The following is a 12,021-nucleotide window of genomic DNA, read 5'->3' on the forward strand; positions in this document are numbered from 1 at the left end:
TTGAACAACTCTAACAGGGCATCTCTCAGAGGCTGGTATTGCTTTCAAAGAAAAATGCAACCCGATGGCCATCTCAGGGATCTGGACAATTAAGCTACAAAACCCCTGTTGTTCCTGACAGCAGCAATACCCCCAGCTCTGCACCGTTCTCTTTCCATATTTCATAGTTCCCAGTTACGCTGTGCTGCCTGCACACACACATGTTGCAAACAGGAAGTAGTAGCAGCTCAGCTCTTGGCTTCGTCAGTCTCAAGAGACTGCCATGAAACTGAAAAGCACTAAACTCAAGTCTCTGTTAGACCTTTTATTAGTGACCTAAGGAGTGTTTTTCAAGAGGAAATTTGAATTCAGTTATTCAAATAGAAAGTATTTAACCTCTCATAGCATTCAAGTAGTTTAATTAATACTTGAGAGTTTTTTCAGGAAACTTAAGAAATAAAACAAAAATCAAACTTAAAATGGGAGGGGTCAATTTTATATTACATGGAGTATACAAAAGAAAGCTGTAAAATTGCCCATAGTTTAGACCTCATACGTTAGCACAGAAAGGGGCAACCTCAAGCAAGGTGAGCAGGTTGCAACATTCTTGATTTCTCCACTAAAACAGACTGCAACAGCATCAGGGCAAACAGTGGTAGTTTTATGTGCTTCAATACAACAGTAAACATGCAACTAAGATTAACAGGTGATCTTACACAGCTTTTAATGCAATGAAGATGCTCAGTCAGTGTCGGAAGGACTAGGGCACATTAGAAAAGGCTGTATATTCCAGTACATTTTGCAAACATTACTCAATACCAGCCAAGCCATTTGCATTTCATGTTGCAGCAGCTGTTTCAGCCCTGATCCCAACTGTCCTTTTACTAGACATCCACCCCAAAGTTTCCAGAATTAATCCCAAGAAAAAAAAAGGTCAGTATTTTCTTGCTTCTCTCTTCACAGACTGTAGGTTGCTTTGGGATTATGTTTATCAGCTGCTTTCTGACAGCCGGTACGAAAATTTCATCCGATGGGAAGATAAGGAATCCAAACTATTTCGGATAGTGGATCCCAACGGGCTGGCCCGGCTGTGGGGAAACCACAAGGTAGGGAAGCAATGCAGTTTTCCTCTACAACACTTCAACTCTTTTAACATCATGGGATTCACTTATAATCAGGGGAAAAGGAAGAAAGGATGTGCATATAAATTACTGCTGGAAAGCTGTAACCTTTCATCCTGGATACATAAGAAATATAAATCATCCATCTTCAAGCATGAAAACCTCATATACTTCATGTAGAAAACCTCTTGGTTTGGTTTAGAGGCATTTAGTTATAAATGCATGTAATTATAAAATTACAAAGGAGTGCAAGAATTAACAGTCCTTCTCTCTCAAAGCATCTTACTTCTTACTGAAACCTGATGCTAAGGATACTCTGATTAATGTGGTCTACAAGGAGCCCTGTGCTATAATTCATCAGAAGCTTTCTGTCTGTCCCCATTTGCACCAGCATTCAGACTTCACACACTGTCCTGCGACGGACATGATACGCTGCAAGATTATGTATTTCCTTTAAGGAGGGCAATTCTGCTTTGTACTCTGGAAAGCAGTTACTGATTTTTGCAGCTTGGGGCTGCAAAAATACTCATATAGATATATCTATATGAGTATATGTATATGACTATATTCATAGGAATGTATGAGTAGTCAGCATGGATTTACAAAAGGGAAATCATGCTTTACCACTGTGATATCCATCTACAATGAAATTATTAGCTTAGTGGATTCAGGGGGAATAGTGGATATAGCTTATCTTGATTTTAAAAAGGCTTTTGAGACTGTCTCACATAAATAATAGCCTCATAGACCAATTAAGTATGCCCTAGACAAGAGTAGAGTGAGGTAGCTGGGCTGAAAAGATTGTAATCAATGGCACAGAATCCAGTCACTAGTGATGTTACCCTGGGAATTGCCTCTGGAGGCAGTACTGTTTAACGTGTTCATTAATGACTTGGATGATGGAGCAGAATGCATCTCTAGCAGGTTCTCAGACAATACAAAACTGAGAGGAGTAGCTGATACACTAGGCAGTTGTAGTGTCATCCATATGGATCTGAACACGGTGGAGATATGGGCTAACGGGAATTTTATCAAACTTACCAAAGGGTGTAGAGTGAAATCCTCTACCTGGGGAAGAATGACCTGAGGAGTGTGGGACTTCACATTGCCACATACTGTGTTCATGAGATCCCAAGTGTGGGACAGTTTTATTAGGAAGATGGTCAGACACTGGAGCAGGTTGCCCAGAGGAGACTGTGTAATCTCCATTCTTGGAGATGTTCAAACCCCAACTGGACACAGTCCTGAGCAACCATCTCTGGTTGATCTTGTGTTGAACAGAGGGACTGGATTAGGTGATCTCCATGGGTGCCTTTCAACCTCAAACATTCCGTGATTCTGTATATGACCATAGAGACCATCTTATAAGGTCAAGATTTACTCACGTGACTTATATTGCTTCCAAGAATATCTGCCTTAGAGCTGCAACACTGGGAATGGAGAGTTCTACCCTTACCCAACCTGCATGCTAATAATTAGGTGTTGCCATCATGTCTCATGTTAGGTGTCTCAGACTGAAGCTACTTCATACCATTAGCTACTTGGATAACACCATGACCTTTTAGCATATAAGGAATGGAAGAAGCACCCCATAGTATTTCAGGGGGCTTCCCAGTAAGAGTCTAGATTTTGCAGAGAAAACATTGTCCCTGTTAGTGTTTAATTGCTACAGCAGCTCTTTATGTGGCCTCCCTTAGAAGAACTATTGTGGTCAGGGCAAGCAGAGGAGGTCTGCTTTTATGGGGCATTTCAGGCAGGTGGGTCAGTGTCATTTAATAAGACTAAACTCCTCACACGGAGGCTCACAGAGTGAAAGCATGCTTCTGTTAGTTTGATATGCTTTGCCCATGCCAAGGCATCTGCTTTGTACTTGTGCAAACACAGCTTTGCTAGGATAGTTGCCTCTCTGCTGGAAGTCTCCTTGCCAGCATAGTAACCACTGATCCTTGTACCAGAAAAATGCTCTTCATGCAAATGTAGTCTAAGGGGTTGATCCTGCTATCCCAAGTCAGTACTATGGGGGCTGCTCACATACAGCTCTGCCAGTGCCCATCACAATTGGCTTCTGACACTCAACTTCAGCAGGGCCATACCTCAGTATACCACAGTGCTCTGGCTACAGCCTGTTGGTCTACAGCTCGCAAAAAGAAGGGGAGGATCTATCATGAAAGCAGATGTACAACCTAATGGGCCTTTTGATTTACACCTGTATAACAAAGAAAAACAGGCTGTCAAATCTCTACAGTGCTCTGTGAGCATTAACTAGTTAATGCAGGGAAATCTCAGAGGAACAGTCAACTTAGCAGGGATTGCTGACAGATTCAGTCTATTAGCCACTGTTCTTAGGCTTTTTCAAAATGTTTTTTCATTAAGAACAGGCCTGTCACATCCCACTTGGCATGAGCATCTCCCTTCATCTAATGTCTCCTCTTATAGTTAAGGCTTTTGTTCTCTGTGTTTCAAGAAACTGTAGAAAAACCTCACTTGGAATTTTTGATAGATTCCTTGCTTAAATTACCCTGCTTGAAAAAGATGCACAACAATTTGGTGATGAGGGCTGTGGGGGTAGAATGGGCCTGCATACAGCGCAAGAGTGGGACGTGTAATTTCTTGAACCAACCTGGTTACTTTAGCTAGCTATGATAGTTCTACAAGTCCTTTTGGAGCTTAGGAAGGTTTTAATGAATCATCTCACCACATTTTTGCTTCTTTCTTTTGAAAAAAAACCAAAACAGAACAGAACAAATATGACTTACGAGAAAATGTCCAGAGCCCTACGCCACTACTACAAACTGAATATTATCCGGAAGGAGCCGGGACAAAGACTTTTGTTCAGGTAATTTTCTTTCTTTGCTATTCTTTTCTACAGACTGTTAGTTTTTGAAGATGGAGGATGGAATTGTGTATGGGATACTTCATTGCCACAGCTATAAAACAGGTAACAATGGCCATACATTTATAAAAGCTGCCTAGACCACTGCTTGCCAGCTTTCAAGGCAACCAGTTTCCGAAAACACTGGCCTTTTTCAATGATCAGTGGAGTTAAGTCTTTTCACTCACTTCAGTTGGGCTGTGCCATTGTTTAAGACCTGAGATCAATGATTCAGCCAAACTGCTGAAAACTCCACTTCAAACTGACTTCTCAAACACAGCTACCAGTGAAAGCTAAGCAAGGATCAGGTATTTCCTCACGTGCATCAGTTTCATAGAAGAGAAACACTCATGACCATATTTTCAGCAGTGGCCTCCAAGGAAGAGGGGCCTGCAAGAGCTGTCCATAAAACGTGATGCATTGGGTTGGATGATACAACATTAAACCAGGGAGCTACTTGTACAAACTTGAGTACAGCTGGCAGAGAGCGAAAGCACTTCGGTTCTTTTCAGACAAGACCAGCAAGTTCTAGTGCATGTGTCTGACCCACAGAGCACTGTACTCAGCCCAAAGACTGCTTTGATGTGAATGGTCTGGATCTAGTATGTGCTTGGAAATTATACCAGTAGAAAAGCAGTCTCAGAGTTTGTTTTCTTAAATAGCTACCAGAACTGCAATAGCGCTCAAACTAACCACAGCTGAAAAGGTTTCTTTGAAATGACTTATGTCAGCTCTTAGAAGGAAACATAGGTGGGGAAGGAGAGTGAAGGGAAGAAGTAGTCATGGGCAAAAAACAACTGCTTGATACTTCGGTGGAAAGTTAAACAAGGTTGCTCTGTGAGTACTTGGATTTCTGTAGCCTTCTGTGAAGACTGCATTGCCCTGAGGCAATTCGTGATTCTGAACACTGGTTATCTTGAAGTCTTCCTTTCAGTGGGGACATAAACCAAACAGGAGTCCATCTCTTCTCAACCAGGCTGCCTATTTTCTCAAAATCTTAATGCCCTTGGAGACCTCAGTTCCTCTGACAGACTTGTGCAAATTGACCAACAGATTCAAAGGTCACCAGGGAGCATAAAACATGAGCATATAAACCTCATTTCTTTTGGAAACTGGAAAAAAAACAAAGCAAAACAAAACCAGAAAAGCATTTTTTTGCACAATTCCCTAATAAAAACTTTCTGATGTTGTTTTCTTAGACCTGAAGAGAAAAAGAATGGCTCCAAAAAATCAAGTCATTAATGTGCCTTTTTTGGCTATTTCTCACAAGCACAGAAATAATAGGAAGTGTGACTTTATAAGTAACATGCAGACCAGTTGTCATCTGCAGATATTTGTATGGAGCTTTTAAGTCAAATGGAGTTAGAGAAGGATTTCTAATAGGTTGCCTGAGTGTCTTCTGCCACAAAATGGGTCAAAGATATAGTTTCTTAATTAGCTTGTAGGTCTGGGTTGAGTTGCGTTGGGTTTTTTTAGATGTAATTAAATGCTATGACAAATACCCATGCTTTGATTTCCTTGACATGACTTAAAACACAGACCAGAAAGAATACCTGAAGTACTGCAGTACATTTCCCATCAGCCTGTTCCCCACATGGTGGGGAGGGCAGTGGGATCACTCTGGTTTGAGTTCATTCTCATGCAGTATCAACAAGACAATCACAGGGTTTAAATCAAGGCACAGGCCTGTAGGCTTTGGTGCGTTTTCATTGTGTAGCCATGGACTGATTCATCACTTCTGCATATGAGTTTTTCACTGCCGTAACACTATTTGTATCAGCAGCATTCTTCCAGCATACTAATGGGAGTGACACAGAAGTGAGTCATAGCCCCTTTTTTTTTCCCCCTAAATGCATATGTGCACATGATTTCCAAAATTAGAAGGGATAGCAAAAGGTTAGTTCCAGGCTATGCTATGTATTTACTGAGAGACTTCAGCAGTGATTTTTCTGAGTCAGTGATACTAAAGAGGCCCCTGTTTTTACTTTTACTGGGGCAAGAATACTGAGCATATCATCAAGCTGAAATAAAATCAGCTCTTGTGATTAACACATTTTGTACTGCTGAACGTTAACCAGTACGTCGTTAATCAAAGACTGTGAAATTTTGTAATGCTTCCAGATTAAACATCTTTCATCCTAATTTTTCCAGAAATACTTATGTGACTGATTTGTGTTGAAACTAGGATTTCATCCTTCCTGTGCCATTCTCTCTTCCTATGCCATTACATTCAAAAAGAAAAAGCAGTTTTTCCATGCTACCTCTGTGCAGTAGTACCCAAGTATTCTGGCAAATATCAAGACTGCAGACTTGATCTGCAGGCTGGTGGATGTTCTTTCCTACTGCCATGCCTCCCCAGAGGCAGTTTCTGTTTCTAGCCCCCTGCAGACTTGCTGCATTGAGAGATTAGTGCTGGGAGCCATGGCATTCATTTATAGAGGATGCTGCTTCAGTACAATTACACTTGCTACAATCACACAGGAAGAGACCGTCTTTGCTTACAGTTCCCTAGCTCAAAACCTTTTTCCTACAGGGCTTTTCCATTTCCCAGAACTTGTTCTGACTTGGACCTTGGCTTTTTCCACCACTGTTTCTTTAGTGTTTCATATTCTTCTCACTCACCTACACACAGGCCTGCACAAACCACTAGCCCTCTGCGTCTCCATACCTTACAAGTGCTTTTGCTTTGAAATATGTGGATCATAAAGGTCTCTGTTACTGCCACCAACCACCATAAATGAGTGTACCTGGGGCATACTGTCATCTTAGATTCAAGAGCAAACAAAGTGAAGGAGAAGAAATAAATACAATTTTTTGGAAACGACTGTGGAATGTGGTTCAGTTTGGACTTTCAAGGAGCGGTGGTAAATGCCTGTGATTTTTTGCTTCCTTTTAAGGTATGGAGGAGGGAAGACACTAGTAAGCTGGGGAAGATGTGGGAACTACTAAGGCATTGGGAGGATACAGCAAAGGTTGTCTCAGGGACTGTTGAGCTCATGGACCTCAACAACCTGATGAAGACAAAAGCTGAGACCACTGAGAATTCCACTTGTTTCTCTGTTTTGCAGGTTCATGAAGACCCCAGATGAGATTATGAGTGGCCGAACAGACCGCCTTGAGCACCTTGAATCCCAGGAACTGGATGAACAATCATACCAAGAAGATGAGTGCTGAAGGAAACAGGTGCACTGCCTCTGTGGGTCCATGGGAGAAACATCTGCCTGGATGGTTGGCATGGTTTGGGAGGGGAAGCAACAACACAGAAGCAGCATTTGAGTTTGCCGCTTAGCTTGAAAACCACAGAGGACCCTGAAGCACCTTAACAAAACAAACCTACAGGCAGAAGTGGTGCTGGCGGAAAAGCAAAGGGGAGAAGGTCTGGACTTGTGCACTACTTCACTGTTCCTACAAAGTCTCCCTTGAGTTCTTTCTTTCTTTTTGGTTTGTTTCAATTTCGGGGGGGGTTGTTGTTTTTTTTTTCCCTAATAAACATGCAGAGTGACTTTCCTTATCTCACATAGGACAACATGTCAGATTATGCTTTTTTTTTCTTTTTTGGGGTGGTGGGGGGAAGGCTTTCCTATGGAAATAGAGTGCTTTTATTTTCTGTGCAAGTATCATGACACAACACTGCATAAACAATTGCAACACAGAAGGAATTTGCTCAAGGCTTCCAGTTTGCTTGGATCAATTTACATGTGCTGCCACTGGGAAATGCATTGGAGCTACCAAAAGAATTTACCACACATGCTTGTCAAAGGGAGAGACCCTTCACATGTAGGCTGGGCTGTCATCCCAGCATAGCTTGGGCTCACAGTGAGTACTCTGAATGGCTATTAACTGCTAGAATATGGACCAAAACCAAACACCTAAGTGCTCTGGGGAGGAGAAAAACAAATGTGACAAACCTGTGCAACAGACTATCAGTTCACATTTTCCTTCCATCTAGCAAAGAAGTGATAGACTGGAGCAGGGGGAAGGGTGGGCAGGGATGAAGACATATATATGTGTATATATATAAAAGTTTCATATATATATATGTATATATATGTGTGTGTGTGTATATATATATGTGTAACCCTCCCCAATATATTCACAATGCAGAATTTCAGCTGAAAGCTTTCTATAAAAGGGGGAAGACTGAAGCATCTGTAATTAGAAAAGGTAGGGATGTTTCTAATACCTGCTAGCAATTTGAGGGTGTAAGGTGAAGGACTGTTCCTTACATCATAGGGAGAAAGCAAAGGGACTCATCACATGGTTTGTATTACTCAGAAACCTCTCCAAGATCATTTTCTGCTGCAGGAGAGGTAGATGATTCACCAATCTGAAAGCTGATGTTAGAGAACTAGAGACCAAATAGCTATACTTAGATCTTGTAATTCATTTTGGCTTTGTTTTGGGATTTGGGTTTTTTAATGCCTCCTACTACCCTCCCCCATCCTACAGCTCTGTCATCAACAAAGCTTGTCTCAGCTTGCCTGTTTTTAACATCATTTAAAAGACAAAGAAAAAACAAACCCTATGGCCTTGTTGCTTTCTTGGTTTGGGGTTTTGTTCTTGTTGCAAGGTGCTTCGATTTGGTTTGCTGCACTGAGGATGCTTTGCATGAGGCAAAGAGCTGTGCCTCGTTTGGTCACAGAAAGCTCAGCAGTCCCTGATGCCCAAGACAGTAGAAACTGCTGGCCTGTTTCATTTCACATAGCTTGGACCACCATGACATGAATGTCTGTGGTGTCCAGCAATCCATCAACAATGACCTTTTTAATGGAAGGAAGATCCTAGCAGCAGAAATGATGCTTGTAAAAGGAGAAGGTATATAGAGAAACTGTTCAGGAAACTCATGGTGTCTGAAAGAAATCACTTCCACACTAGTTCTGCTTTTAAGCAGAAAGCCTCTTCAATGGGAATATAAAAGAAACTAGACATGGAAAAAATCAAAAGGTCCATCTAATGTAATTCAACCAAAAAAAGAAGGTAGATAAAGCTTTCATCAGCTATAAAACCAACACAACATTTCATCTTTGCACATATTTAACAAGAGGGTTAAAGAATGGCACTCAGCAATGAATAGTGTTGACAGGAGGAAAAGTGCCAGCAAAACCTCAGCTCTGGGACATGAGGAGAGTAGACTTCAGGCTGCTCAGGGAATCAATAAGTACGGCCCCCTGGGAAAATGTTTTTGCAGGTGCTGGGATCTGTCAGTGCTGGTCACATTTTAAACATCACCTCCTAAGGGCACACGAGCAGGCAATTCCTAAAAGTCAAGCAGGCAAGGCAGAAGGACAGCTTGGCTGAACAGGAATCTTCTCTGGAAATAATGCAAAAAAGGAAGGTGTATGCCCAGTGGCAGCAAGGTCAAGTGACATGGGAAGAATACACAGATTCACCTTGCCACTGTATGGAGAAAATTGCCAAAGCTCAACTGGAGTTGAACCTTCCAGAAATGTGGGGGACAGTAAAAAAGAGTTTTTTCAAGTACATTAATGGCAATAGGCAATATAGAAATACCATTGGCCTGTTATAGGAGGAGGAGGACAGAGACAAGGCAGAGGGGTTTAACACTTTCTTTGCCTCTGTCTTCAACATGGATGACAAACCAAGGGCGTCTCAGTGTCCTGAGCTAGAGGACCATGACTGTGAGAATGATCAACTCCCAGCTGAACCTGAAATTGTACAGGGTCTGCTGTTCCAGCTGGAGCCCTACAAGTCTATGGTGCCCGATGGGATTAATCCAGGAACTCTCAAAGAGCTGCTAATGTCATTGCAAAACGTCTCTCAATTATTTTTGAGCCATCTTGGGAATCCAAGATGACTGGAAGCTGGCAAATGCCATGATTTTCAAGAAGGGCAAGAAGGAGAACCCTGGAAACTAAGTCAATCGCACTTCAATGTCTGGTAAAGTTATGGAGAAGATTATTCTAGGAGGGATTATAAAAACACCTGAAAGGGAATGCAGTCATTGGTCACAGCTGGCATGGCTTCACCAGATGAAAGTCCTGCTGATCAAACCTGATTTCCTTCTATGTCACCTAGGTGATCGTGGAAAGCCAGTTGATGTAATCTTTTTGGATTTCAGTGAAGCTTTCGATACTGTCTCTCACAGGATCCTTCTGGACAAAATGTCCAGCCCACAGTTTAGATAAATACATCACATGGTGGGTGAACAATTGGCTCATGGGTCGAGCACAGAGGATAATAGTGAATGGAGTAATATCAGTCTGGCCACCTGTCATTAGTGGGGTTCTGCAGGGCTCCATCTTGGGCCCTGTGCTCTTCAACATCTTCATAAATTACTTGGACGCAGGACCGGAAGGGATACTGAGCAAGTCTGCAGATGACACAAAAGTCGGAGGAGCTGTTGATTCCCTCAAAGGCAGGGAGGCCCTGCGGAGAGACCTCAACAAATAAGAGGACTGGGCAATCACCACCCATAGGAAGTTCAACAGGGAGAAGTACCGGACTCTGAACCTGGGATGGGGGGCAACCCTGGCTGTTAGTACAGCGTGGGGAATGAGATGCTGGGAAAGCAGTGCCCTGGCAGCCAGGAGAGCTAACGATGCTCTGGAGGGCATCAGGCAAAGCATCACCAGCTGGGTGAGGGAGGGGATTGTGCCGCTCTGCTCTGCATTGGTGCGGCCTCACTTTGAATATTGCGTGCAGTTTTGGTCGTCACAATAAAAGAAAGATACTAAGCTACTAGAGAGCATCCAAAGGAGGGCAGTGAAGATGGTGAAGGGCCTTGAGGGGAAGCCATGTGAGGAGTGGCTGAGGGCACTTGGTCTGTTCAGGTGAACAGGAGACCAAGGAGAGACCGCACTGCTGTTACAAATTCCTCGTGAAAAACAGAGGAGGGGCAGACATTGATTTCTTCTCTGTGGTGACCAGTGACAGAACACAAGGGAATAGCCTGAAGTTGTGCTGGGAGGTTTAAGCTGGATATTAGAAAGACGTTCTTTATCCAAAGAGTGGTCAGACACTGAACAGGCTCCCCGGGGAAGTGGTCACAGCACCAAGCCTGACAGAAGCATTTGTACAATATTCTTGGACACATAGGTTGACTCTTGGGAATGAGTGCAGGGCCAGGAGTTGGAGTCAGTGATCCTTGTGAGTCCCTTTCAACTGGACATATTCTGTGATTCTATGTTTAATCAGATAGGCCAATCTCATCAAAGACTTAACTAGAGTCATGGGTCATAGAAAGAACAGCTTTGTTAAGGGTGTAGATAAGCATCATACAAAAAGGAGAGATTTTTCAGAGCCAGTATCAGAATAGGTAGGACAGAGCATCCATCTCTCCCTAAACTTATCCCAGCTACATTTTTTAAAATCATCGTATGTCATACAAGTCTCAGCACACCACATTCTTAACCTTTTCTGCACCAAAATAATAGACAAGGGAGTGCATATCAGCAATGTGTCACCTGTCTCTTTCAGGACTCTGAGGTCCTTAGAGCTCATGAGGTGTGAGACTGGGGAGACACCGAGGGACTTCAGTAGTCACAGATAGAAAACCAAAGGTCCCTTGAAACCAAGGGGACAAGGACTTACTCTGTCACCCTGCTCAAGGGCACTCAAGTTGCAGCCAGGTCTCAGGAGCTCAAGTGGTGAATTTCAATGACAGATGAAGTGTAATCAGAAGTACCAATGTAAAGAAAGGCTCTAGGTGGATCCTTTTGGTTCTTAGAGTGTCCAGTGGTAGAAAGAAACCAAGTTTTACTGCTCTGGTCTTGACAACTGCCTAACTGCATTCTTTTCCTTTGTCTGATGCAGCTACTGTTACGAGATAGTGAGGGGGAAAAGAGACATTAGGGACTTTCTGTATAAACTGCTCTGATGAGTCACAGTTTTTGTCATGGCCAAGGTTCACACTGCAAAATACAGAGAACAAGAGGATGTAAGCTCATTGTTATGCTTCCAAAGTTCATCCTCAGCATTGGGTAAGACAGGAAAATCCCATGTGTTGTCTCATAGGGAAGTTTTGTAGGAGAAATGTTCACATTTACCAAAAAATGCAATCACTTTCACTTGCAAAACCTAAGTCAAAGG

At 42.6% G+C, this 12,021-nt stretch overlaps 1 protein-coding gene across 5 annotated transcripts in view; it reads left to right on the forward strand.

Annotated features, from left to right (window-relative positions):
* ETV6 (ETS variant transcription factor 6) overlaps positions 1–7,488 on the forward strand; it is a 131,195-nt gene extending 123,707 nt beyond the window's left edge. For 4 of the 5 annotated variants that reach the window (XM_071551420.1, XM_071551421.1, XM_071551423.1 and 1 more), the window contains 3 exons: positions 943–1,085; positions 3,836–3,936; positions 7,041–7,488. In XM_071551420.1, coding sequence (XP_071407521.1) covers positions 943–1,085; positions 3,836–3,936; positions 7,041–7,146 — 350 coding nt within the window. In that variant the 3' untranslated portion in view covers positions 7,147–7,488. The remainder of the gene's footprint in view (positions 1–942; positions 1,086–3,835; positions 3,937–7,040) is intronic. The other variant, XM_071551424.1, reaches the window with a different exon arrangement.
* Positions 7,489–12,021: the final 4,533 nt, after the last annotated feature.

Source organism: Pithys albifrons, chromosome 3 (genome assembly GCF_047495875.1).
Source record: "Pithys albifrons albifrons isolate INPA30051 chromosome 3, PitAlb_v1, whole genome shotgun sequence".
Lineage (NCBI taxonomy): Eukaryota > Metazoa > Chordata > Aves > Passeriformes > Thamnophilidae > Pithys > Pithys albifrons.